This window comes from Pan paniscus, chromosome 8 (genome assembly GCF_029289425.2).
Source record: "Pan paniscus chromosome 8, NHGRI_mPanPan1-v2.0_pri, whole genome shotgun sequence".
NCBI lineage: Eukaryota > Metazoa > Chordata > Mammalia > Primates > Hominidae > Pan > Pan paniscus.
The window spans coordinates 107,284,000-107,311,423 of record NC_073257.2 but is presented as its reverse complement, the minus strand read 5'-3'; the positions used below and the strand labels follow the sequence as shown (position 1 = coordinate 107,311,423).

The 27,424-nt window shown below is 44.2% G+C and overlaps 1 protein-coding gene across 50 annotated transcripts in view; it reads left to right on the top strand.

Moving 5' to 3' along the window:
- SORBS1 (sorbin and SH3 domain containing 1) overlaps positions 1–27,424 on the top strand; it is a 250,086-nt gene that overhangs the window by 153,994 nt on the left and 68,668 nt on the right. For 23 of the 50 annotated variants that reach the window (XM_034931185.2, XM_057298960.1, XM_034931184.2 and 20 more), the window contains 6 exons: positions 1,404–1,433; positions 8,367–8,539; positions 10,273–10,336; positions 23,266–23,313; positions 23,437–23,566; positions 25,767–25,881. In XM_034931185.2, coding sequence (XP_034787076.1) covers positions 1,404–1,433; positions 8,367–8,539; positions 10,273–10,336; positions 23,266–23,313; positions 23,437–23,566; positions 25,767–25,881 — 560 coding nt within the window. Of the gene's footprint in view, positions 1–1,403; positions 1,434–8,366; positions 8,540–10,272; positions 10,337–12,465; positions 12,541–12,867; positions 12,931–23,265; positions 23,314–23,436; positions 23,567–25,766; positions 25,882–27,424 lie in introns of all 50 variants that reach the window. The other 27 variants (XM_055093181.2, XM_055093172.2, XM_034931150.3 and 24 more) reach the window with 2 other exon arrangements.

The window sequence follows — 27,424 nt, the reverse complement described above, 5'->3', positions numbered from 1 at the left end:
CTCACTGCAACCTCTGCCTCCCAGGTTCAAGTAATTCTCATGCCTCAGCCTCTGGAGTAGCTGGGATTATAGGCGTGTGCCACCACGCCTGGCTAATTTTTGTATTTTTTAGTAGAAATGGGGTGTCGCCATGTTGGCAACATGATCTTTTAAGTGGAATACATTCACTTCTGCCGGCTGGAGCTCAGCAGCCTTCAGTGTAGTGTGTGGGAACCGTAGGTCCCCTTAGTACCAATAGGCCCTTTGACATAACAGATAAGGAAACTGAGGCCGAGAGGTTTAGTGAATTGGCCATTGTCATCTGAAAGTTGCTGGCAGAGCTGAGGCCAGAGCTGCACTGGGCTTCTGCATGTTCAGCCGGTACGAACCTCATCCATGTGGCAGAGGTGGCCAGGCACCGCTTCCCAGGCTGTGAGCTCCTGAGCTGCTCGCTGTTTACTTCTGGTTCACACTGATTGTAGCAGGAGGGTGGGAACGCAGCCAAGGGGAATGATGACAGTACCCACGGGTTGGCAAATGTTCTATTTTTATCTACGTGGCTGCTTTATATTTAGCAGCTGTGGAAGGTAAAGGTCATTTTTGTGCTCTCATCTCATAGCACGTACACATAGGACTCCACAAAGGAGATGTGGCTTCCCTTCCACATGAGTGCCCAGGATGGCGAGAAACCAATAACCCTTCAATGCCAAGGACCAGCAAGGTCTTGATGACTAGAATTGGAATGAACTCTGGACTAGGAGTCAGGGATCCAGGTTCTAGATCCAGCTGATTTTCAGTGTTATCTTGGGCGATTTGTGCCCCTTATCTGAAGTTTCTCAGCCATTGCTGATTTTTTAAGGATTTTTCTTGTACTCTGGACAAGCCAGATTACTATAGTGACTAAGGCCAGGCTTTCATTTCCTCCTCTGTACAATGGGAAAGAATAATCATACCCAACTACTAGAGTTGTTGCAAAGTTTGCAAAAGTGCTAAAACAGCGCCTGGCATTTAGCAAGCTCTCAGGAGACGGTCACTGTCATGGTTGTGATTATAATTACATTTCCCTCAAAAGGTACCAAGACTGGGGTCATATAAGGCCTTGCTCACTTGAAGCTGGAGGGTTGGATGGATTCCCTTCTATGATGGAATCATCTTGAGATAAGATGTAAACAGCTAGAAAATTGTGGCAGTCCCCTGAATCCTGGTGTAGATCTGGAAGCGGGGCGGGCTGGGAGACACCACACTGGCATAACGGGAGCCACGCTAATACCCCTGCAGTCAGCTGGCTGCATGCACATTGTACCATCTAAGTCCAGAGGACAGTGAGGACTCAGGGTTGAGATCCTAACGAGTTATGCCAGGGCTTCTTGGTCTTACTATGTGCTGTATAAATCTTACTTACACTGTGTGTTCTTTTATCACAGAACAGCAAAAACGACTCAGTAGCCTTTCAGGTAGGTGAGAAATATTTATTTATGTGTTAATCCCTGTTCCTGTTGAAACCGTCTTCCGGTCACCGCCCGATATTCAATCAGCAATATCTTCCGAGATCCTCTGATGTCTTGGAGAGACTCTTTGTTGCTGGACTACCAAGATGATGAAAATAGGCATAGTTCCTGCCTCCCTGGAGCTTGCAGGGTGGTGGACAGACCAGACCAGTGAGCCACACTAGTAAACATGTCCCATGGAACTGTGATAAGGGCCTTGATGGGTAAGAACAGGATGTTCTGGGTTAAAAAGAACCAGGAGTCCAGCTTTAGATGCAGTGTTCATGGCAGGCCTCTCTGAAGAGGTCATCTTTCTGCTGCTTCTGTCTCCCTTCTGGATGTGAGGAGTCAGGGGTTGGGAGATATGGGCAAGTTCTCTCCTTTTTGGGTGGCAAGCCCAAATGCCAGTAGATGCCCCTGGGGTGGTGGGTCCAGGTGAGAACCTTCTGACCAGCAGTGCCCAGAAGACAGTGTGAGAAAACTGCTTCTTGAATTTGAGCAGGCATCAGAAATTCCTGGAGAGCTTGTCGAAACTCAGATTCCTAGGCCATCCCCCTAGAGATTTGGATTTAATGGTGGGTATGGGTAAGAATTTGCATTTCTTTTTCTTTCCTTTTCTTTTCTTTCTTTTTTTTTTTTTTTTGATACAGGTTCTTGCTGTGTCACCCAGACTGGAGTGCAGTGGCACAATCATAGCTTACTGCAGCCTTGAACTGCTGGGCTCATGTGATCCTCCTACCTCAGTCTCCTGAGTAGCTGGGACTACAGGTGTGCATCACCATGCCCAGCTAGTTTTTTTTTTTTAAGTTTTTTTGTAGAGCTGGAGTCTCACTATATTGCCAAGGCTGGTGTCAAATCCTGACCTCAAGCAATCCTCCTCCCTCAGCCTCCTAAAGTTCTGGGATTATAGGCACCAGCTACTGTGCCTGGCCAAGAGAATGTGCATTTCTGCCCAGCTCCCTGGTGATGCCAATGCTGCCCTCTGTGCTGACCACACTTGAGTGTGGCAGGTGGCAAGAGTTGACAATGGTGGGGAGTGACTGCAAATATAATCAGACATATACAAATATAATTAGCTCACCCCTTATTAAAGTGTGTAGGATTGGGACCATGTCAGAATAGGGAGGGAACCCAGGAAGGGGAATGTGTAGCTATTTCCTTGTGGCTTCCTGTAGCCATTCTGCTTTGAATCCTGGGTCTGGTGCTGCCTCAGGCAGGTTATCTAAGTCTCTGGGCTTCAATTTTCTAACTATCAAGTGAGGAAAGCTGTAGTGCCTTCCAGGTTGTATGACAATCAGATGAGATTCTGCTCATTAACAGCTCAGCACTGAGCTGCTGCTTAATAGATGCATGGCTTAATAGATGTGCATTCCTGTTACCAGGCGGCGCTCTGTGGGTTCACTTACCATTGTATTCAGGGCCTCCTTTGTACCCTGCACTGCGCGGGGCTCTGAGGCTACATCAGGGAACTGTGCTGCCCTTGAGCTGCTAATAGTGTGGTGCAACAGTGTGTAACTTTTCTTTGTTAATGGACTCCTTGAGAGAAGCTATTGAAGGCAATAGATTGATTCTAAAAAAAAAAAAAAAAGCCACACACATGTAAACATGTGCACATGATTTCTATGGATTTGCACACACTCATGAATTTCAGGGTTCAGAATCGCTGATTGGTGGATAACAAAAGCCACTGTTTTCTGAACAGGTACTACATGATTTCTGTGCAACTTCATGCCACTGCTGTTCTGTGATTGGTGGCGAGCCTGAGTCGGGAGGACATGGGGTTCTCACACCCTCTCAGCCTTATCAGGACTTGGCTCTGAGACCAAGACAGGCTGTGGTTGACCTCAAGGTGTCCTTGGCTGTCCCTCCTCCAACTGCCACTCTCCAGCCCACCTCATTCCCTGGCCCCAGCCGAGGTTGCTAAGAGTGGTGGCTCTGAAAAAAAAAGGTGGCTCCTGTGGGCTCCTTCCTGTTGGTGGGAATTTGAAAGAAGGGTAGAATAGATAAAAAAGGCCTCCAGCCATACGTTAGGAGATGCAGAGTTTGGTCCTAGCTCCTTCTTCTTGGAGCTGTGTGTTTCTGTGTGAGTGACTTCATCCCTCTAAGCCAGTTTCCTCATATGGGAAACAAGGGTGGTAATCCTTACCCCAGCCTGGAGGAGGTGTTATTGTGACAGGAATGGGGAGGATGTTTTGTGCATTGAGAAAAGACATGAAAAAATTCGAGGGTGGGCCGGACGCAGTGGCTGATGCCTGTAATCCCAGCACTTAGGGAGGCCGAGGCAGGTGGATCACAAGGTCAAGAGATGGAGACCATCCTGGCCAACATGGTGAAAACCCGTCTCTACTAAAAATACAAAAATTAGCTGGACATGGTGGCGCGTGCCTGTAGTCCCAGCTACTTGGGAGGCTGAGGCAGGAGAATCGCTTGAAACGGGGAGGTGGAGGTTGCAGTGAGCCGAGATCGTGCCACTGCACTCCAACCTGGTGACAGAGTAAGACTCTGTCTCAAAAAAAAAAAAAAAAAAAAAAAAAGTGAGGGTGGCTCCACCATGCTGGCAGCTCAGGCTTATTCCTTGGCTCTAAAATAAGACTGATGCTATCGCTTTCCCTGAGTTTTGGGACAGATCCGCTGATGATGTTTGATAGAGTGGGGCCTAAAGTAGGTGCTCACTAAATATTAGTTTATGCTTTAAAAGAAGTAGTACAGCTTTGTTCAGGAGCTCCTGAAAGAGAGAGGGCTGGCTGGGTTGGCACTCTCTAGTCTCTTAGAGCAAGTAAGGCTTAGCCATCACCTGTGGGGACGGGACTCCAGGGCTGCCAGCCTCCCTCTCTGTAGCAGATTTTTGTTGAGTCTCCATGAGGCTTGATGTTCAGGGAGAGTCATCTGGGAATGAAGCCTACATGGTGTTCTCAGGTACCTCTCAGTCCCCTTGGGGAGACAGATGGGATAATAAGATAAGGGCTGGGAGAGAGAGGCTGGCGTATGGTGTAGAGAGGCCATCGTTCTTCTGCAGAGAAGTGTGAGCATTGCTGTAATCCTCAGTCACCAGCTCTCAGTGTGAAGAAAAGGGAAGCTATCCCACCTCCTTCAAACAGAGGCCCCATCTGAGGTTGTCAATATTGTCATTTATTTAGTGGCCCAGAACCTTCCCTTTTAAGGCACAGTATAAAACTAGAAGGAGGCTAGATTTGCAGTGGCTCACACTTGTAATCCCAACATTTTGGAAGGCCAAGACGGGCAGATTGCTTGAGCTCAGGACTTTGAGACCAGCCTGGGCAACATGGTGAAACCCCGTCTCTCTAAAAAAAAAAATACAAAAAATTAGCTGGGGCCAGGCACAGTGACTCACACCTGTAATCCCAACACTTTGGGAGGCAGAGGCAGGCAGTTGGGAGGCAGAGGTGGGCAGATTCCTTGAGCCCAGGAGTTTGAGACCAGCTTGGGCAATATGGCAAAACCCCATTTCCACAGAAATACAAAAAAACTAGCCAGATGTGGTGGCGCACACCTGTAGTCCCAGCTACTTGGGAGGCAAAGGTGGGAGGATCACCTGAGCTCAGGGAGGTCAAGGCTGCAGTGAGCCATGATCATGCCACTGCACTTCAGCCTGGGTAAGAGAATAAGACCCTGTGTAATTAGAGAAAAAAAAAAAAAAGACTAAGAGGAAATGCCCCCAGGATGTCATGTGAAGGATCAGCATTTTCCTACTGAGAAAATAGCAAGCCCTCATTGTAATATGGATGTCAACACCTGGCCCTGTCACCTGCATGGTACAGTTAAGTGTCACTTTGGGTTTTCATTATATAAAGTGACACTTCTTCTTCAGGGGCTCTCTGTATATTGAAATCCACTCAGTGATGAGTCACATGACCACAAGCTTTCAAGTAAAACAATTCAGGGCTAAATTTTATAGATCAAAAGGACACTGGCAGCTTTAGGAGAAATCCATGGACTATCAGCCTGATTTTTGCAGTCAAGTGTGATTGTTGTTAGAGTCACCTGCCTTGACCCTGAGTATGGCATGTCTGTGATCCTCACCATGATCTTAAAGCACCATGTAAGACTGAGCTTGAACTCAGCCTCATCTGCTCCTTTCTGCTCACATTCAACAGAAGGCCTTTCCAGGTGGGAGGAGAATGTTCAACAGAGCCACATTAAGGGTAGACTTGGGTAACTCAAAATCCCTCTACACTTCCAGGCTTCCTGCCAAATCCTTGGCCTCGCGATGGAATTTTCTGGGAGCATGAGAACTCATTCCATAAAGCCAATCTGTTCTTAACATCCTTTGACATTGACGGTGATGATGCCAGGGATCAGGCTTTCTGAAGCACTTACCAAGCCTTGAAATCATTTGGATGTAGGCAGTCACGACCCCATGGAGGAGAATGAAAGTTGTAAAACCTGAGTATGCTGGAGTCATTGTTTCCCCCACTTCTACAGCGTCTCCTCCACTTACAGACATCTCTGACTTTGTCACAACTTTGCATGTGTCCTCACATTCTTCCTTTTCACCCGAGTGTAGTCCCCCAGCCAGCAATCTGCACCTGTTCCTTTCTCAAAGACGAGAACTTGTCCATAGTCAATCAATAAGCAGGTTTTAACTGAGCACTTACTAATTGCCACAGCACATCTTGATGCCCTTCATCCTTACCTCATGGGCCTCATTCTCACTGATAGGATTTTAGGCTCCCTTGGCCTAAACTTTTTTTTTTTTTTTTTGAGACAGAGTCTTGCTTTATTGCTGAGGCTGGAGTGTAGTGGCATGATCATGGCTTACTGCAGCTTCGAACTCCCAGGCTCAGGAGATCCTCCCAACTTAGCCTCCCAAGAGCTGGAACAACAGGCATGTGCCTGGCTAATTTTTAAATTTTTTGTAGCGATGGGGTCTCGCTATGTTGCCCAGGCTGGTCTTGAACTCCTAGGTTCAAGCAATCCTCCTGCCTCGGCCTCCTGTTATGTTGAGAGGCATGAGCCACGGCACCCAGCCAGCTTAAACCTTTTTGCCCCTAATCCTTTGACCTCTTGAATTACCATCTAGCACATTCCTTCCTCTGTGCTGAACTCCCCACTCACTCCCCCAACTTCCTGCTTACACCTTCAACCTTCTGTGCAATCTGGCACCCACCCCCACTGCCGTCCTGAAGTTGCTCCCTCAGAGTGTTCCTGTGACTTCTCTCTTGCCTAATCTAATGCCGCCTCCTCCTCTGCTTCAATTTCTGGGTTTTTTTTTTTTTCTTTTGAGACATTTAACCACCCACTTCTTGGAGTTCTGTCTTCCCTGGTTCAGTGGCACCTTGTGTACTTTTCTGGTTCATCTCCTGTCCCTCGGATGACTTTGCATCACTTTGGGGATTCTTTTGCCTTGCAGCTATAACTGTGGTGTCCTTCCATGCATGACTTTAGCGCTTTACTCTGGCCTTGCTTCTGTCCACCACTGAGCTCTGCCATCTCCCTGGCATCAGCCATCACTTTTGGGCTGATGCCTCCAAAGTTGCACTCCTGTTAGGGTGTCTCACCTGGGCCCCTCCATAGTTCCTCTAGGGGTCTCCAGGGCATTCCTCCTTGAGTATCTTGCTGTCTTCTCAAAGTTACCATAGTCCAAATGGAAGCAGCCATTTCTCCCTCCCATTCCTAACCCACTTCTAACTTCTCCATTTGGCTTAGGCCAGGCTTCCAGACTTGAAACCTTGGTACCATCTTTGAAAGGGGCAAGACAGGATGTGGTTCATAGAGGACTGCTAGAGTCAGGTGGACGTTAGGCCACATCACAGCTTGGCTATGAGCTGGTTGTGTGGCCGCAGGCAGGGTACTTTAACTTCTCTGTGTATTGATCCTTTAACTATTAAAAAAAAAAGGTGGTAATAGTTTCTTCCTCATAGATCTTTGGGAGGATAAAATGAGAGAATGTAAATGAAGAGTTTATTGCATTGCTTGGCACATAATTAGCTCAGTAGTCCAGAGGCCCCCAAGCATTTATTTAAGCTGTTCCTCTGGAGCACCCTTCACTTCCTGTGAGTCTGATTGGCTTCTCTTCTGAGAATCGGCCCTTGTCACCCTACATTCTCATTGCTGGCTCACTTGGTTTTTCTGCCCACTAGGCTGTAAGCTCCCTGAAGGCTAAGATTCTGGAATGCTTACCTTCATGTCCACAAGGCAGAGCTCAATCTGCCCAATAAATAAATGTCATAGCTTGGAAGCCAGATTCTATTAAGTAATTTTATAATCTTAGGTCATATGTGGTATCTTTGTTAGTGCTCTATATCTTCCAATCTTGAACAAAAATAATCTATAATGTATACTTAGCAATGTACAGCTTCCTGAACACTTTGCCATAAGTTGTCCTGATAAGTCCTCTCACCACATTGTTGTGAGCTTGCCAATAGAAGTGTTATCCCTGTTTTTGGATGGGAAAACTGAGGCATGGAAAAGTTAAGTGACTTCCTCAAGAGGAATCGAAAACTTTCAAGTAATGTTAGCCCTATCCTGTGGTTCTACCTGTTCCTTAATTTCTAGAACAGTCAGAACTACTCAGCTGACCAGAGCACGATGTGCATACCTCTGCAAAGCTCTGATCACATTGTTGGCAAGCCTTTTTTTTTTTTTTTAAGGACCAAATGATAAATATTTTAGACTTTGCAGGCCATATGGTTTCTGTCACAGCTACTCAACTCGGCCATAGTAGTGCAAAAGCACCCATAAATAATATGTAAAGGAATTGGCATGGTTGTGTTCCAGTAAAACCAGCCCATGGGCCACAGTTTGCTGACCCCTGCTCTAAGCAGAACTAATTCCAGTTGAGAATTAGCAGACACGCTTCCCCCCAGCTAGCCTGTTCAGGAGTGTTTTGTTTTGCAGCTACCAAAAGAGCTTCAGCTAACAATTGCTTTTCATTTCCAGATCCTGTCTCAGAAAGAAGACTGGGAGAGCAGGACTCAGCACCAACCCAGGAAAAACCCACCTCACCTGGCAAGGCTGCTGAAAAAAGAGCAAAGGATGACAGTAGGCGGGCGGTGAAGAGCACTCAGGACTTAAGCGATGTTTCCATGGATGAAGTGGGAATCCCACTCCGGGTATGTATATTGACTTAGAGGTCCTTCTTAGGCTTCATCTTAAGCTGTGACAAGTGTACACTCTGAGTACCTGTGAACCCCATCACACCATCGTCTCTGTAAGCCCCGTGAGTGCCAGATTCCCCCAGAAGCTGTGCTCCAGACTTGGTGTACAACAGCTTTTCCCAAAGTGGGTGTTGGATGTTATAAGTCCTATGAATAAAGGGTTTCGTGGTCAAGTAAATGTGAGGAAAAGCTGGGTGGGACCAAGTCAGAGAGATTTCTCTGCTGTAGAACTTTTCAGAGGCTTTGAGTATGTGAGTGTTCTAGGGACAGTGTTATGGGCAGTCTTCCTTCATTATTGTTCTGTGTGGAGCATGTTGAGAAATTCCTGGTCCAGGGTAAGAGAATCCTGGGGAGAGTGTGAGGCCCAAGGTCCCTGTTGACAGGTTCAGGAAGATCTCCCTGGATGGGAGATCACGTGTCATCCAAAGTGAGTAGGGAACACTAAGGGAACCTCAGAATGGATTCCGCCAGCCAAGCCTCCAGGACAGAGCAGGTCTCATGGCATCCCTGACCCAGCTCTCCCTGGCAGCACAGGCCTGCCACTCCTGCAGGCCCTAAGGAATTCCAGGGAACAGGCTCCAATTGGCAAGAAACATTTAACATAAAGCTAGGCAACTTTTGGAACTGGATTTGGGTGAATTCCATTCTTTTCCATGTGTCTACTAGACCATTGCCTGCAATATGTTCCACTGTGTTTTCCATTTAACAAATATGTCCCTTTGGAAGAGGCCAATAGAAACCACAGTGGACTAAGCCTCAAAATAACTCTTCTCTGGTCCTAAGTAGTAATACAGAAGGAGAGTTATTCCTAAGAGAAATCACAGCTACCATTTGCTGAGTACATTATCTCATTTAAGCATCACTCATCCAAGTGAGTAATGGATACTAATATCATTTCCATCTTATAGATGAGGAAATGGGGACTCAGGGATTTGTTACTCATCCAAGATTGCACAGCTTGTGGGTGACAGAATGGTCTATCTGACTCCCAAACCCTTACCCCTAACCATTGCGTTGGATGGCCCTTCCACTCACCTTCTCATCAGCTCTGTGACTTTGGGCAGTTCGCTTTGTCATTCTGTATCTCATTTCCTCTTCTGTAAAGTGGGAGTGAAAATATCTAGCCACCTATCTGTCACCTTCCTTGTTTTATTTTTATCTTAAAAAAAAAGCCCAACCATTCCAACTTTGTGGTTAGGGTGAAAACTCTGGCAGTGGATGCTATAACGAGTTATGTTTTAATGTATGCATTCTAAATCTGGCCCTATGCAAGGTGACTCGGATGCGTTGCTATTGAATAATCTAGAATGGTTGGGGGCACAGCATGATAAGCAAATATACTTTGTCTCTTATATTTCTAGGAGACTTTCCTTCAGTTTGGCACAGTCTATATACAGAGAGTTTCTATCTAAAAGTGAAATTTTAAAAATTTAAAAATGGATACCTTTCAAGTGTATCCTCATCCACTGTTTTCAAAATCTGTATCCTTTCAGCCAAATATTACCCTGTAGATTGAGGTTTGGGACTCTTGGTTTTTCTCTTTCTAAAAAGTTTTGCCTTTTTAAAAAAGATAAATGTGGCTGAGTTTTGAATTCAGATATTGTTACTTTCCATTTTGATTTTGAAATCATAGGAGGTCTGAAATGTGTCAAGATATTCATTTAATTTTGCTCTTTGTTTTTGTACAGAACACTGAGAGATCAAAAGACTGGTACAAGACTATGTTTAAACAGATCCACAAACTGAACAGAGGTACTGATTTTCATTTGTAGAAGTTGTGCTGTGCTATGTGCCAATACACGTTTTGTGGGCCTGAACTCACTTTGCTAGGATGCCAGAAGACTGGGTCCTGCAGTTGGACCTCATTAGGTACTGGTCTGCCTGAGCCCAGCCATGCACCTTTAGAGCATAGGAGGGAGGAAACACTTGTGTGCCTGCCTCAGAGGTGGAATTTGAGATCTGCTCTCAAATCCTTCCTCCCAGATGTGGAATGCAGCAGGCTGAGCCCAGCACTCTGCCTGTGCTCCAGCATCTGTCTGCCTGGGATGTGAGCAGCTCCATCACCCACCTGCTTCCAGCTTTAGGTACATCTCCCTGTGTCAGCCCATGACTGCCTTGTGGGCAGAGTGAGTTGAGAATGCACCGACCTGGGAATTAAGAACACTGTTCTCTGGCCGGGCACGGTGGCTCAAGCCTGTAATCCCAGGACTTTGGGAGGCTGAGGCAGGTGGATCACCTGAGGTTAGGAGTTCGAGACCAGCCTGACCAATGTGGAGAAACCCCATCTCTACTAAAAATATAAAATTAGCTGGGCGTGGTGCCACATGCCTGTAATCCCAGCTACTTGGAGGCTGAGGCAGGAGAATCACTTGAACCCGGGAGGCGGAGGTTGCAGTGAGCCAAGATCGCGCCATTGCACTCCAGCTTGGGCAACAAGAGTGAAACTCTGTCTCAAAAAAAAAAAAAAATGTTCTCACCTGGATTGAGTCCCCCAAGCACTCAGGTAACCTTGGACCAATCATGTACCTTTCTGTGTTTGTTCTGCTTCCCTTCCTCCGGAGAATGTCACAGGGTCTAAAGGAGAACACATTTGGCCTTGTGAAGTAGAATGCATAGTACGCCTCTCAGGCTGTGTTAATATGAACAATAATCTTCCCCAGCTGAGAGCCAGCCCTTGGCAGGTAGCCCTGAGAGTCAGTCAGGAGCTGACACACCAAAGCCCGCTCAAGCTGAAAGAGCAGCGCTTCCAAATCAGATGCCGGCTGGGCTATCAGCAGGTGACCCAGCATGGAGAACCGCAGGCCAGTGCTTGGGCAGGACATGACCCCACCGGCTCCCATCGCTGCCTGTGCCGCCAGTCAGCTGATAGGCGGGATGTAGCTGCACTGTGGGAAGGGTACCACTTCTCCCACAGGCAGAGCATCCTGCCCTTCCCCTTACCCACATCTAGTCTGGCTGCCTGGCATGGATGACACATGAAGGCAAAGAGAAAGTGTTCTGGTCAGTGTTCCCACCTAAGTGCAATCTCTCTGATGAGCTGCGGATGCCAGCTAACATCACTGTTAATTAACTCCTGCTGGGTTCAAAGTGAACCTGGGTGTGCCCCTGTTCAAACTGTTTCTAAATATCGAAGTGCTCTAAATATTGAGGCGTTCAGCATTTCCAATGAAGAGTAAATCCACTGTGGTTGGGTGGATGAGCGTGGTCACAGTGGTGAAACTAAATGCTTGGATTTCTGTGATCAGATGGGGTCAGCTCCACTCATCACTTCCTGAAGTCACTGCCCATTTCATCTTGCAATCTGTGACTCTCACCTTTAGACCCAGCTTTGGTCTAAATGCATGTAAATGTGCAAAATATGTAATTTTGCCCCACAGGCAGCTTTGGTCTTCTCATGTTATAGTTCTTAATCTAAATTGTAGGTGCTAAACAAAACTACCTGCCTTAATGGTAGGCAGAGGTATTTGAAAAATTAATGATCTACTTGTTTGCTGAATGTCCACAATACAAGCTTTGATTTAAAAAAAATCATGTTAGGATAGCATGTTTATTACATACTATTTGTTATCATACTTAATATTTCTTGCCTATCAAAAGTAAAAACCTGATGCTTTATGTTAAATGTTTCTTGCCCATTGGAGCCTGTTCATAGCAATTCTTTGTCCAAGAAGAGTAATGATATTGTCTCTTTCGATGTGTCTCAGTAATTCAGGCAAAAGAACTGGATTTTAAAAAGCAGTTTGAATTTCTTTCATAGCACTAGTGAAGCTTAGTATGTTCCAGAATTCAAGGAGCCTAAATTGTATGTGGATTCCTACTCGTTTATTCTCTCCATTTGTATCTTCCTCTATTCTCTCTCCCAAACCTGCTCCTCTGCCTAGACACTCCTGAAGAAAACCCTTATTTCCCTACGTACAAATTCCCTGAACTTCCTGAAATCCAGCAAACTTCCGAAGGTACCATAAACTTAGACACCATATCTGTTGTCTGAGCTTTAAATTAATTCTTATAGTTCCATTTTAGGCATAAGATTTGGGCTTTTAGATTTTATTTTCATAGTCATTTTTGGCTGGTGAAAATTTTATTTCACTCATTTGCATGATGTGCTATGTTAAAATAACTAAATCCTTTCTAATTCATTAATCTATTTTTAAGTGTGATGCCCGTGTGCTTTAATAACACTAAAATAGGTAATCAGTCATTCGAAAGAGTCAATTGGGATTTGTCACTTCCTCTACTTCCTGGTGGATAGTTTCAAAATCCACTGCTTTTCTCTGCTACAGAGGACAATCCTTACACTCCCACCTACCAGTTTCCTGCATCTACTCCTAGTCCTAAATCTGAAGGTAATTAAAGGAAAATTGTGTGCCTCTCTTTGTACTGGTGCTGCTACTTTCTTTTTTACCTTGGGGTTTTTCCTGGTGGCTAAGGGCTGTTTCCCAGTCATTTGCTTCCCTCTAACCTTGTGTTTTGTGGTGGTGTCTCACTCCTTGCTGACTGTATCACCGGAGTCTATCCAGATGGTATTTTAGTCCTATTCCCCTAGGGTTTACATGATTAACGGGGTAGCCAGTGTTAGCTTAGTTACAATGCTTTGAACATGTGGGGCTCTGGTCAAAGCTGCCTTTACCCAACTACCCAAGGCTTTGTACCTGAGGTGGTCACCTGATGCTGGTGGTTGAGCAGTGACTCAGGGAAGCTGAGTCATTATAGCGGGTGGGCAGGAGGTAGATCTGCAACCGTCAACAGGAAAATTACCCAGTTCTCATGCCTGCAACTAACTCTTTTCATGGGCCCTCAGGGTATCTCTCTTTGGTAGGGAATTCCTAAAGAGGTATCCAGGTATAAGATTCAGTCATAGTGGGAGATGACATTTCTTGAAAATAAGGGTTTTACCTAAGCTGGAAAACATTTAATGAAAGAGCTGGATAGGAATTTGTACCTGCTGGGGAAGACAGCCACATTTGTGTGTAAGAAATATTATTTCTGGGGAAAAAGTCTAAGTGTCAAGGAAGTTTCTAAAATGTGAGTTAGGGGCAACATCTTGAGAATTATCCTAATAGCAGGGATTATCTGATCTTTGGATGAGTAATCCAGATGAGGGTGAATAGATATGGTGTGGAGGAGGAAGTTTTGTTAAATACTGTTCTAGGATGAGATGTTGAGCGCTCTGAACTTCATTCATTCAGGTAGTATTGAACACTTGCTGTGTGCCAGGCACTGTCGTTGGAAGTAATGCCATGAATAGGACATGTACCCCATCCTCAGAAGTTCCCATCTGGCAGAGAGTTCAGCAAGGTCACTTCAGCTTACTGAGTCCAGTGTGGGGGCAGTTGTGAGAGCGTGTGTCCAGAACACCACAGAAAACCTTGCTGGCACACAGTGGGCCCTCAGCAATACCTGGAAAACACCGATGATGAAGGCTTTGGACTGTGGAGCCAGAGTTCTTTCTTAGGGATGAATGCCAGTGCCACCATCTTGATGCTTCTCTGCTCTAATCTGCTCAGCAGACCATCCCTCTCAGCCCTTCTCATCATTGGTAAAGTTGTTCATTCAATCATTCACCAAACTCTTACTGATCAGTCATATATGAGATGACACACTGGGATGTGTTGGATACAGTTAAAATACCATAGGCCATTTTTGGTCTCTCATATGCCCCAGTAATTGGTTTCCAACCATTTCATACCTGGGGCCTATTTTGAATGAAAAGAAAGGTCTACCAAACAAACCCAGACTTACAGAACTAAAAGCTGATAATTTAATTCTGATCAGTGACTTCCTCAAGGCCAAGAAGAGTCTATTTGGTGTAGAGAGCGCAGTCTTTCTGTCTCATGATACTGATTACCACACAAAAGCATTGGTGAAGAAACAACTGACTGAGTTGAGTTAGGGAGTTTTTTCAGAGTAATTTTGACTAGTTGCAATTTTCGATTTGTGCTTTATTTGGACTTGCAAACCCAGCCAAACTCGTAAGATAAGAGTTTCCTTCAAGGCAACAAGCACAGAGCGTGCAGAAGGCACAGTATCCCACGGACACAGGCAAAGGAAGGCCCACGTGAAGAAATCCTGTGGAGAGGAACAGTGGCTCCCATCAGACTGGAACACTGCCTTAGACCTGCCACAGGCAGCACCCATAGCTTCCACAGTCAGCTTGGCTGTTGGTCCAAAGACAGGGTTTCATGGCCGCACAGCCAGAGCTCCCGTGTCATCAGCCACCACACCTAGCAACCCCTGCTGACGATCACGTCTGATTTTTGGCATACATCAAGTCCAGCATATGGGGAACTGGATTTATTTTGCATAGAGGCATAAACAGTAAGGGATGTCATGATAACTTATCACATAATTTAGAAGCAAACCTTACTATTTTTTTTATTTTCAGAGACCGAAAGGAAGAAATAGTCTTAAAGAATAAAAAGGAAAAAATTAGGTTGGATATAAAAAAATTAATAGCAAAGATGATTAGACTTTAACACAAGTTTCTAAAAAGGCATCCTCCCTGGAGATCTTTTAAAAATAGGGTAAATTCCATCTCACGCCCCCACTCCTGCCTAGATGACATATCCAGGCATAGATCACTGATGTATTCAATTAGATCAAGGCTTCTTACAAGTGATGGAAACATTTGAGCTAGATCATTTAAAATAATCACAGGGTTTTTGGTTTTGAGGTTTTTTTTTTTTTTTTTTTTAAACCATTTCAAGAGAGTCTCTGGATTTCTTGATCCTTGATTTGTGGTTTTCATGTTGTCTGTGAGCTCCGGCAGGGCCTCATCAGCCCTGTCCGTGGTGCTGCTCCAGCTCTGTGCTCCCCGATAGGTGGCCCAGCGCTCTATGCACATCCTTCTTAACATAGGAAAGATGTATGCCTTTCAAATAAAGGCGTTCAAGACAGATCAGCACCGAGTGGAGGCTCTACCCACAGATGTTAATGTGCATTAAGAAACAGCGTTACTGAGAAATCTGAGCCATCATTCCAGAGTCTCTCTCCTGGGGAGAAGTTTGTTTTTACTGCTGGGTTTTTTTGTTTGGTTTTAATTCAGAATTTGGAACTAGAATTATTTGTAATAAACCTATCAAAGCCTAGCCTAAGGGCTGCCATCTCTGTCTAAATTCTAGTTGTTTATACAGTATAAAAAAGACATTTCTAAAGCTCTCAAAGCTGATCCTCCTCAATAGTAAGGGACTGTGTGAAAGTTTGTTTATGCTGGCTTAGCAACCTTCTTTTTTCCCCCAGCTACAGTGAAAAAGCAAACTTTTGGCCAGACTTCTAGACTATAAATAGAGTTATCATGTCTCAGTCAATGAGGGTTAAAATGTTCTTTTTTAAAAAAGAAAACTTTGGAAATTCCAAGAAGGGGCAGTCACTTTTAATCATTTTGTAATCTTGGAGACTGCTGTCTACGGGATGGAAGAGATGTTAGCAGAAGGGAGGGGGCAAACTGTGCAGAAACAGCTTCAGAAATGCAGTCCCCCACTTTCTCCCCTGCTGCTTTAAGGAACAGCAGTGTGGTGGCCAACATCTCAGCAGCCCAGAGTGGTAATCCTATTAATAATAATAGTCTTATAATGACATAACCACCACCTCAGTGACTATGTGGCTGTCATTAATTGAGCCCTTGCCACATACAAGTTTCTGTGCTGAATATATCACTATTGTTATCTCATTTTCATTCTCCCAGCAGCCCCATGAAGTAACTCTTCATTTTATCAATGAGGAGTATGAGGTTCAGAGAGATTAAGTAATATATGCAAGATTACACAGTAAGTAGCAGAACCAGGATTCAAACCTAGGTGTTTGGGGCTCTGTTATCACAGGCTTTTACTCAACGCTGCTATACTGCCCTGCAGATTCCTTTCCCCTTCCTGACTCTGTGTTCTTGCTTGTCCCCTTCTTGTCCAGAGGCTCTCTGGTACCTGACTTCAGGCATTCAGCTTCCCCTGAGTCAGTCCTGCCTCAGTCTGCTAAGCCAGTACCTCGCAGATGGTGCCTGGAAATATATAGTTAGGGACCCAGCACAGTGGCTCATGCCTGTAATTTCAGCACTTTGGGAGGCTGAGGTGGGCAGATCACCTGAGGTCAGGAGTTCGAGACCAGCCTGGCCAACATAGTGAAACCCTGTCTTTACTAAAAATACAAAAAAAAAAATTAGCCAGTGGGCGTGATGGCAGGCGCCTGTAATCCCAGCTACTTGGGAGGCTGAGGCAAGAGAATCACTTGAATCTGGGATGCAGAGGTTGCAGTGAGCCGAGATCGCACCACTGCACTCCACCATGGGCAACAGAGTGAGTCTCTGTCTCAAAAAAAAAAAAAAAGAATATATAGTTAGGAAAACTCCTCAAGTGATTGACAGACAGGATTGAGAACCACTGGGATGGGGAAATACCACTCTTTCCCAGCCCCCAAAAAGAGATGAAGAAAATTGGCCAGATGCAGTTTTGGGAATATGGATATAGGATGAGAATGGAGAATGCAGATTTTATAGAATTAGCGCCCCCTACTCTGAACACGCCCAAATGATGTTGGCTCACTTGGCACATTTGATGTCAAGAAGAGGGAAAATATTTTCAAATAATGGCTCAGAATTTGCAGCAAAACCAGATAACTGGTATGTTACTTCATGGTCCATGGCTTCTCCTGACTTTCCGTGACCTGTGAGGACTTCCTGGACCATGTCAGTGAGAAGGCGAGTCCAGGTGAAGCCCCAGAGACCAGCTTTTTTCCCATGCTTTGTGATGCCTCTTCTACCACTTCAGGCTGGTGGTGGCCACTGCCACCTCTCGGTGATGTCACTCAAGACACCACCTCTAGGCATCCCCAGGTTGTGGTGTCAAAATGGTCTGTCTCAGTGCTTCTTCCTCATTCCTAGAAGAGATTGCACTAAGGCAAGGATTTAAAGAGGCGCATCTTCTCAGGCACAGCTGTAGTTGAGTTAAAATAATTCTCTACTGGCCTTACAGGATTTGTAAGAATAGCTTTGTTTTGCTTGAGTTCAAGCAAATAATTCTATTGTGAAGATGCTTGGCCAGGATCTGTGCCTCCTGCCCCAGACTCCAGCCAGTACTGCCCAGGGGAGGGTCTGAGTCGTTCTCCTAATGAGAGCTTCCCAGGAGATCTCCGCCTAGCAAGTGCAAAAGGCATTGACTGGCCTGTGGGACAGTTAAGAAACGGTAGCAGTTACTCCCTTTCCACCTTCACGGCCCAGGAGTTCGATAGCAGATGAAGACGGTGAGTCATCTTCTAACCCTATGGTTCTCCCAAACTTTCTGCTTTAACTTATTTTTTGCCCCACCTCATTCTCTTCTTCAGAGTTCTATTTTTTTCTCTGTGTCTTCTATAACTACTGTACACCCTATCCTGGTTTTTTTTTTTGCATTCTTTAGAACTTGATTGCCACATCTGTAATCCCAGCTACTCAGGAGGTCAGGGCAGGGGGATCACTTGAGCCCAGGATTTTGAGGCTGCAGTGAGCTACGATCACACCACTGTACTCCCTCCAGTCTGGGCAACAAAGCGAAACCCTGTCTCTTAAAAAAAAAAAAGAACTTGATGGCCTTTAACTAAAACGTAGACAGCTTTGTAATGCTTTCCCCCAAGCTCTCTGGGCTTCCTGACGTCCTTGCCCTTTTGTTTGTTCTTCCTTTCCCACCCCACCCAGACTCAGTACCCAACTCTACATCTGTGTCTTTTCCCCTGACTACTATTTTTGTTCATGGGGGTCATGTATGACTATCTTTACCCTTTTATCCTTTCTCTTCCTAAGTGTGAGGGGTAAAGCCAGAGGAGGATTTAGGTTGAGCAGTGGAAGAAAGATTGTGTCAAAAATGAGCCATTAATATTTGGAAAATTGTTTTAAGTTTAAAGGCCTGAGAAATGCATAAAATTGAAATTTAATTGATATAGGCAAGTGGTTATGCAAATGATTTTTGCCCATCCTCCCATTTTAGTCAGGCAGTTTTTTAGAACAACTTTCAACCAGTACTTTCTTCAGTTGTCTTTGAGATTTTTATAAATTAAAGAAAAAGAAACAGGAAAAAAAAGTGATTTGGAAGCTCATTTAAAGTCACTGTGGTTGAAAAGGCAATTATGTGGCTCCTGGCAGTTGTAGGAGAGTGGCTGTCCCCAAATCGAGCTACCAAGGACAGATTGCCAAAGCCCAAGAAGAATCATTGTGTAAACATTAGAGCTCAGCTGGACCTTCAGAGGCCTAAGTGAGTTGTTTACCCTGTGTAAATCCCATGCAGTGTTACAGCTTCCTGCAAATCACTGGCATAGGAAGGTCTGAGTGTTGCTGCCAAGGTTTGATGTCTGCTGCTTGGAGCTCTGAGGAGCACAATTAGCATGTGGTTCCACCATGAGCAGAAACCACAAGATTTCTGCACAGCTGAGCCCACTCTAGCATTGTTTTAAAGGGCCTTTGGAGAAATACTGAAGGCCGAGCTTCAGGTGCTAGGTAATAGACAATTTGAGAAACATTTCATTTAATGTGTCTTAACTATATTGAGCACACTTGTCCCATTTGGCTGGCTCTAGTGTGGAGAAATGCAGACATGCTCCTTACACTGTTTTCCCATTCCTTGGTATTTCTAACTGCATACCCATCATCCCCATTGTTGACTTAGCCTCCCAGGAGAAGGCAGCAAGGAACAGCAACTATTAATAGAAGGTGTAGAGGCCGGGCAGTGGCTCACGCCTGTAATCTCAGCTCTTTGGGAGGCTGATGCGGGTGGATCACCTGCGGTCAGGAGTTCGAGACCAGCTTGACAAATATGGTGAAACCCCATCTCTACTAAAAATACAAAAACAAGCTGGGCGTGGTGTCAGGCGCTTGTAGTCCCAGCTACTCGGGAGGCTGCGACAGGAGAACTGCTTGAACCCGGGAGGCAAAGGTTGCAGTGAGCCAAGATCGCACCACTGCACTCCAGCCTGGGCAACAGAGTGAGACTCTGTCTCAAAAAAAAAAAAAAAAGAAAAGATGTAGCAAGAGTGACTCAGTGTTATCCATTGTCCCTGGAGACCAGCAAGAGGAAAACTAGAAATGTGAGGCAACTCAGAAAACTTGCTTAAACATCACTGAGGGCGAGGGGATGCAAAAATCGGGCAAAGGCTTCAGGGGCTGGAAATTGGCCTGGCCAGCAGTGCAGTGCATGCCTTGAGTTTCAAGACAGCATCTTTCTCTGCCTCTTCCATAATAACATGGTAATAGAATAGCCAGTCTTTCAGCTTTCCCAGGATTGGGCAGATGAAGCTGGGGTGAAAGAACACAGTAGGCATCTCTGTCACGGGGCTACCAGATGACATAGGGAAGTGGAATCTGAAAGACCTTAAATCCATTTCTGCTTTGTCTGTCTCACTCTGCAGCTAAGGGCAAATCTTCTCAACCTACTTGGGCTTTCATTTCCTTGTCTGTAAAATGAGGTATTTAGTTCCTCTTGGAGTTTTTTGCAAGGTTGAAGTGAGATGACGTTAGTAAATTACCAGCCATTGTTAGTCACTTAATAATGGGAGCTACATTTATTATTTTTATTCATAAGCTGAGGTAAAATATTCTTCCATTAGATTTACAAGACAAGCATCAAAAATTAAAATAATGGATTTTACAAGCCCTAGAACTTGTCCTGTGTTATAGTTGTTCAGATGAATCTGTATGACTTGTTTGTCCTGTTAAAAGTTCATGAGCTGAAATCCACATATCAGAACCTGTGGACCCTTTGAGAGAAATGAAAACTTGTTCACAGAGACTCTCCTGCCCTGTGTTAGCCTGGCATGGGTGAGATTTCTCTCCTGACACTGAATAAGAAACAAGTGTTTTTTGTTTTTTTTTTCTTTAGAGACAAAGTCTTGTTCTGTCATGTCACCCAAGCTGGAGTGCAGTGGTACAGTCATAGCTCACTGCAGCCTCAAACTCCTAGACTCAAGCAATCCTCCCACCTCAGCCTCCCAAGTAGCTAGGACTGCAGGTGTGTGCTGCCATGCATGGCTAATTTTTTAAAAATTTTTTGTTGAGATAGGATCTCGCTACATTGCCCAGGCTGGTCTTGGGTTTCTGGCCTTAAGCAATCTTCCCGCCCCAGCCTCCCAAAGCACTGGGGTTACAGATGTGAGCCACCAGGCCCGTCCAAGGAAGGAGCTTTAAGCACATTCAGTTCCTCAGACGCCTCTGTTACCTGCATCCCCCAACTCCAACTTTCCTGCTTCTCCCTCTCCTTTTCAAAGTACATACATTGTTAAACTTCCCAAGTAGTGCTGTTTTTTTCCCCGTCTTATAAGAACTATTTCTCATTTTCTTCTTCTTACTTTTTTTTTTTTCTTTTTGAGACAGAGTCTCACTCCATCAGCCAGGCTGGCGTACAGGGGCACAATCTTGGCTCACCCCAACCTCCGCCTCTGGGGTTCAAGCAATTCTTCTGCCTTAGACTCCCAAGTAGCTGGGACTACATGCACATGCCACCGCGCCTGGCTAATTTTTGTATTTTTAATAGAGACGGGGTTTCACCATGTTGGTCAGGCTGGTCTCAAACTCCTGACCTCCAGCGACACACCCACCTCAGCCTCCCAAAGTGCTGGGGTTACAGGCGTGTGCCACCACGCTCAACCAGTATTTCTCATTTTCTTCTAATAAACCTTCTAGAGTTCCACATTAGAACGCTCTAGATAGAAACATTTTTTAAAGAGCTCAGGCTTAAAAAAAACAAAAAACAAAAAACAAAAAACTGAATATTTAAATGCCACTCCTCTCCACCCAGTGAAAACTTTGCTTCTTACTTCATGAACCAGGTAATAGTTATAAATTAACCTTCATCTTATCATCTACTGATAAGCTATAATTTCTCCATGATTCAGAGATGTACAGAGTTTTGAGCTAAAATGCTAGGCTACATTTTAAGCAGTGCATACATCAGCTTCTAACTAAGCTAACTTTTCATTTGGGCATTTTCATTGCAGCATTTTTTCTAATCAAGTCCCTGTAATCAAAGCTCATTTTTAGTCTTCTTTGACATCATGGCATTTTGTCAGTATAATCAGACGTTCTGTTTAAAAAAACAAAAAACTGTCAACACACAATTTTTCAGAATAATCTTTCAAAAAATCTTTTTCTGGATCCCACTTTATCTCTTTCCCCTGTTCTATTTTCAGAAGATAACATAAATAAGCTTACACACTCAATTTAAAATAGTGAAAGGCTTGGCTATGTTGGTAGAAAAAAACCTTAAGCCCTGTTCAACCTTGATATTGATAAATTCTTGAAAGTGAGGGAAGGAAGTAGGGGAAAAGGTACCTTGGTACCTGATGCCTGTCCCTTATGTGGGCCAAGGGAGACCTGAGACAAATAAAAATGGGGAAAAGAGGGGACAAGAAGGAGTGTTTGTTAGAGAGGCTGTCTGAATAATACTTTATCAAAATAATAGCAATGTTAGCTTATTTATATTTCATAAAATATTCTGGCCTTGTCTCTTCTGAAACTTAAAATGATTTGCATAGAAACAAGGACTTGATTAACACGAAGTCACCACCATACAGTGGATTCTTTGACTTGTCTTTGCAGGTTAGTTCATGTGCTTTCCTAAAGTTGTCATGAACTTTAGGGAAGGAATTGGGTCTTCATTCCATGTGTGTGAATTTTGAATCCAGATTAGCAAGATGTTAGAAATGGGAAAGGCTAACTATTTCAGACTAACTCTTTTTGGTGTAGTGCTTTGGAGGGACCATGATGGATGTAGTGACTAGATAGAGTGCGTTTTCGGGACAGTCCCACTTTAAAAACCTGTTCCCATCGATGTGCCTGTGATCTGATTTTTAGTTCAGAAGATACAGCCACTTCCACAAGGGCTTCAGGTCTTGTATAGGTTCTGCAAGTTTTAGAACCCAGTGTCTAGCCTACATAGGGATGTGTGTCATGCCTTTGGAGAGCCACCTCCCACCATAGAGACACGCGTGAGTTTGATTTGCTCCAGAGATGCAGTTTAGATACTCACTCCGAGTAGTACCTTTGCAGAGGAAGCCGTTTGACGATGGGTCTGTTGTGTTCCCAGGAAACAAATCTACTCAGGGAACCAGATTGAGGTGGAATCAAAACAAATTTTGAGGAGGGTTTTCTCAAATTCTTCTCTTAGTTGCAGAACTTCTTTGTTAATGATGTGTGTGAAAGCTTACCATATAAAACAGGTCAAAGCTGAGGCAAGGAGCTAGAAAACCCACCCTCTGGGCCTCTCCTTCCCATCCAGTAGCAGCCCGAGGCCCCGGTAAGAGGCCTTTCAAGACACTGTTGAACTCGGTGAGCTTAACCGTGCACTGAGCTGGTGCAGCCGGGGATCCATCTCAGCCCCTGCTTCCCACTCAGCCAGACCCAGACCCTGCATTCCAGCTTTGGTTGTGTGGATTCTCTAGAGAAGGACCCTTGGCTGTTTGTCCCCATGCATTTCTTGATGTCAGGCAGCAGCATCTGCCAGTTGTGACTGTCCTGCCTGGACTACAGGTTTGGTTGGGTGTGCTCTACAAACCTTGCTCCTCTCAAATGTGCTCTGCCGTGGTGTAGCTTCTGGTGCTTCACTCTTCTCTCCGCTGGGATCCCTAGGGGGGCTGGATGCTCGTACCAGACTGTGGAAATGGGGAACATACAACTTGGTTCTCTTACCTCAGCCAGACTTCTCCTGACTACATTTTGTTTTGTTCAATAGATGATGATTCAGATCTGTACTCTCCCAGATACTCGTTTTCTGAAGACAGTAAGTGACTTCAAATAACCTGGTTGTGGGGGAGGAAGGGAAAGTGGTGGATGAGGGAAGATAATTGCCCTGTTCTCAGTTTTCATGAGTTTTAAGTCTTTTGTCTGCACTGTCTTTCTCCAGCAAAATCTCCCCTTTCTGTGCCTCGCTCAAAAAGTGAGATGAGCTACATTGATGGTGAGAAGGTAGTCAAGAGGTCGGCCACACTACCCCTCCCAGCCCGCTCTTCCTCACTGAAGTCAAGCTCAGAAAGGTAAGTGCCCGCTTGTCTCTCATTCATTCAGCCTGGGCCTTGTTGTTTATTGAGACCTAGGAGCCTCCATTCTTAGGAATGTGGAATTTGAGTCTGTCCCTTGTCACCTATTAGCAGTGACTTCTTATTTCTTAGCCTCAATGTCCTCCTCTGTAAAATGGGGATAAAAATAGCATGATTCCTAGTAAGGATAGTGCAAGGTTAAAATGAGATAATACATGTAAACATTCCTGGTAGCACTTGGCTCCTAGTATGGGAGCCAAGTTAAGAGTATGGGCTTAATTAATATTGACTATCATTATCATAACTTTTTACATTTTCACAAGAGAAATCTTAACTGCAAGATTTGTCACATGTTGTCATATTCTTTGTGCATACTGTGTTCACATATTCATAGCAATGACTATAACTTTAAAAAGAAGCCTCACTTTTTAATGTCCATTTACTCATGCAACATGTATTATTGAGACATAAGCCTTGGACTTGTTTTAGTGACAGCATTAATAAATCTCTTAAAATGCCTGCAGCAAGCAAAACAGTTTTCTTTTTCTTGAGTTTTTTTTTTTTTTTTTTTTTTTTTGAGACGGAGTTTTGCTCTGTCATCCAGGCTGGAGTACAGTCGTGTGATCTCGGCTCACTGCACCCTCCGCCTCCCAGATTCAAGCAGTTCTCATGCCTCAGGCTCCCGAGTAGCTAGGACTGCAGGTGCACATCACCACTCACGGTTAATTTTTGTATTTTTTTAGTAGAGACAGCGTTTCGCCGTGTTGGCTAGGCTGGTCCCAAACACCTGACTTGAGTTCTTGTCTCTAAAAATGCCCTCTGAAGCAATCTCCTCATGCTATTTGGACAGGAGTTCCATGCATCTTCTAGCCCCAACTTACACCACTTCTCAACACACAAAAGGCTCTGACCAAACAAAATTATTTACTTCTTCCTTAAATACACATCCAATTTCACACCTCTGTACCTTTTCCAACCTCATAGACAAATTAATGGCTGTTTTTAAAAGTCACCACTCGAACTTAAGTGGCCTCTACCTGAGGAGTTTGATAATTAATTTGAAAAGAAACCTGGGTATACCCACAAATCCTTTATAGTTGCCTTCATCCAGAGCCCACTGGGTGTATTCCCTGCAGATTTAACCATATATCATGGAAGGATATAGGTATATATAAATCATTGTCTCTGCCTTCAAGAAGTTTACAGCCTTGCATGAAAAACTTAATCACAGTGCAAAGTACGGTAATGCACAAATAAAAAATTTGCAAACTAGAGCTTATAGTAAACAAAACAGCTTGGTACTAGCATAAAAACAGACATATAGACCAATGGAACAGAATAGAGAACCCAGAAACAAATCCACACACCTATTGTGAACTCATTTTCCACAAAGGTGCCAAGAACATACATTGGGAGAAAGACAGACCCTTCAATAAATGGTGCTGGGAAAACTGGTTATGCAGAAGAGTGAAGCTAGACCCCCATCTCTCACCATATACAAAAATCAAGCCAAAATCGATTACTGACTTGAATCTAAGGTCTCAACCCACAGTTAACTCTTCCCTATTCCAGTGTGGCACAGGGAAGAATGCAATTATGATAGCAGCTGACATTTATTGCGTGGTTACTATGGGCCTGGCACTTTGCTCAGTGATTACATGTGCTGTCTCATGTAAATTGTTTAGTCCTTACAACAACCCCATTTTTCAGATGAGGAAACTGAGATACCAAGAGGTGAAATACTTGTTTAAGATCACCTAGTTAGCAAGGGGTGTGGCAGGATTTGAACCACAGTCAACTGGCTCCAGGACCTGTGTTCTCTCTCAGTGCTCTAGTGTGAGTGGGAAGTACAGGCATGTCTGTGGAATGAAAAGCCCATAGAGCGAAGCAAGGTGAAAGATTTTTCCAGAGCCAGCTTTGCTGCTGCCGCCTCTGTTCCTGTTGCTTTGTCCGCTCCCCTTCCTGGTGCCTGGTTTTGAGCACAGGACATCTCAAGCCTTGTGAGAAGCGAACACCAAACTTTAACTGGTTGTTTTGAGAAGCAAACCAACACAACTAAATTGTTCACTCTGACTCCGATGTTATGCTTTGGATATAACAGTTCTTTGATTACACTACAGCCATCCAAAGTCAGACCGTGTCAGAAGCTAATGCCAGTTGTCATGAAAATAGCTCTAATAGAATTTTCTTTCTGCAGAAATGATTGGGAACCCCCAGATAAGAAAGTAGATACAAGAAAATATCGTGCAGAGCCCAAAAGCATTTACGAATATCAGCCGGGCAAGTCTTCTGTTCTGACCAACGAAAAGATGGTAATGTGCATATTAAAGTTATTTTGTCTCACCGTGCCCATGTTCTTTAATCAGAATGCATTGTGCAGTTGGATTACATTCTTTCCCCTTGAGATAGACTTAACTTTGTTTTGAAGATAATGACAAAAATGAAGTACTTTTACCCTTTTCATTTTTGCAGGTGTTCATAAAATAAGTCCCGCGAGTCTGCTTTTAAAAAATCCTCTTATTGTGGCTCTGTTGCTTTTTTTGTGCATGGTTTTAACTAATATTAATTTTTCTACTAACATAAAGATTGATTTTGCTGCTGTCTTTTTTTGAATGTCTAAGTGTTCATTTATCAGGCTTGTCATTAAGTGGACTGAAGTCCAGTTTTTTTTAAGTGACTCTGAACAGGCATAAATTTTGTACAAGTTACTAGAATGTCATTAAAAGCTACATAACTAATAAGATGTTGTGACTTGGAAAAAAGGCCCAGGCTGTTAGAATATATCTTTTAGGTCTTCCTTTTTTGACAAGTGCAATATTGAGGACAAATTTCATATTCGACCTGGTTTATGATTCCCTATACAAGTTTACATCTCTAAGCAATTATGAGTGGGGAAAATGGTTTGTATGCATATAGCAGACCACCCTGGAAAAGCGGCCTCTTCTGTGAAACAGGAAGAATTCTTACACATTGATTAGTTTCATACCTGCCAATCATGCATCCTTTTATTAACCCTTCATTGGGAAAAGCTGGTTTGGAATTGTGATCCTGGTTAAGGGGTTCTCCAAAGCTCCATAAACATTGCAGTCCTCCAGCAGGACAGCAGGATGGAATTATTATGCTGGAGTTTGGTTTTTATTAAAATACGGTCACCACAATGTCTACAGAATAAGCAGGCCTCTGAAATGCAGGCTCAAATTATGTTCCCCCCGCCTCATCGGCTCTACATGTTTTGAAAGAAGAATCGATTTGACTTCTACTGAGATAAAAATGTGACATCTCTAAAAGCACTGAAGGATAAGTCATTTTAATTAGGAAAAAAGGTCAACAGGTCACAGAAATACTTAGAGTTGTCATTCTTCAGCGTTCACTATGCACCAGTTATTTCAAGCAGAAAGTTCAGAGAGGAGCACAGAATTTTGCCTTCTCCCCACCACTGCCCTTCTTTGGATGTTCTCTGCTGTTAGAAGATACTGTACGTAAGAAACATAGAAGGTAACCTTGCACCCAGGTGCTCCTGCAAAGAAAGTCGTGCTCCTTGGGTTTATTTCCAACACTAATAATAAGTCTGGGACCCACCATTACATATTAATACATTTAAATGATTTCAGGGACTCTGTAGACCTTTGAGTGTTTTTGTTTTGGCAGTATTACCATTCATAGATTTTCATGGCTCTTACCGAAGGCTCCCTTTTCTTAATTTCTCCTTTGTTTCCAGCTCCTTTCCCTGGTTCTTAGTCATTTAACCACTACTCAGAACTAGGAAAAACAACATAGTTTAGTTTTTCTCATTGATACCGCAATAGTTTACGAGGATCTTCCATACCACAGTTCTTGGGATCATTTACGTTGTTT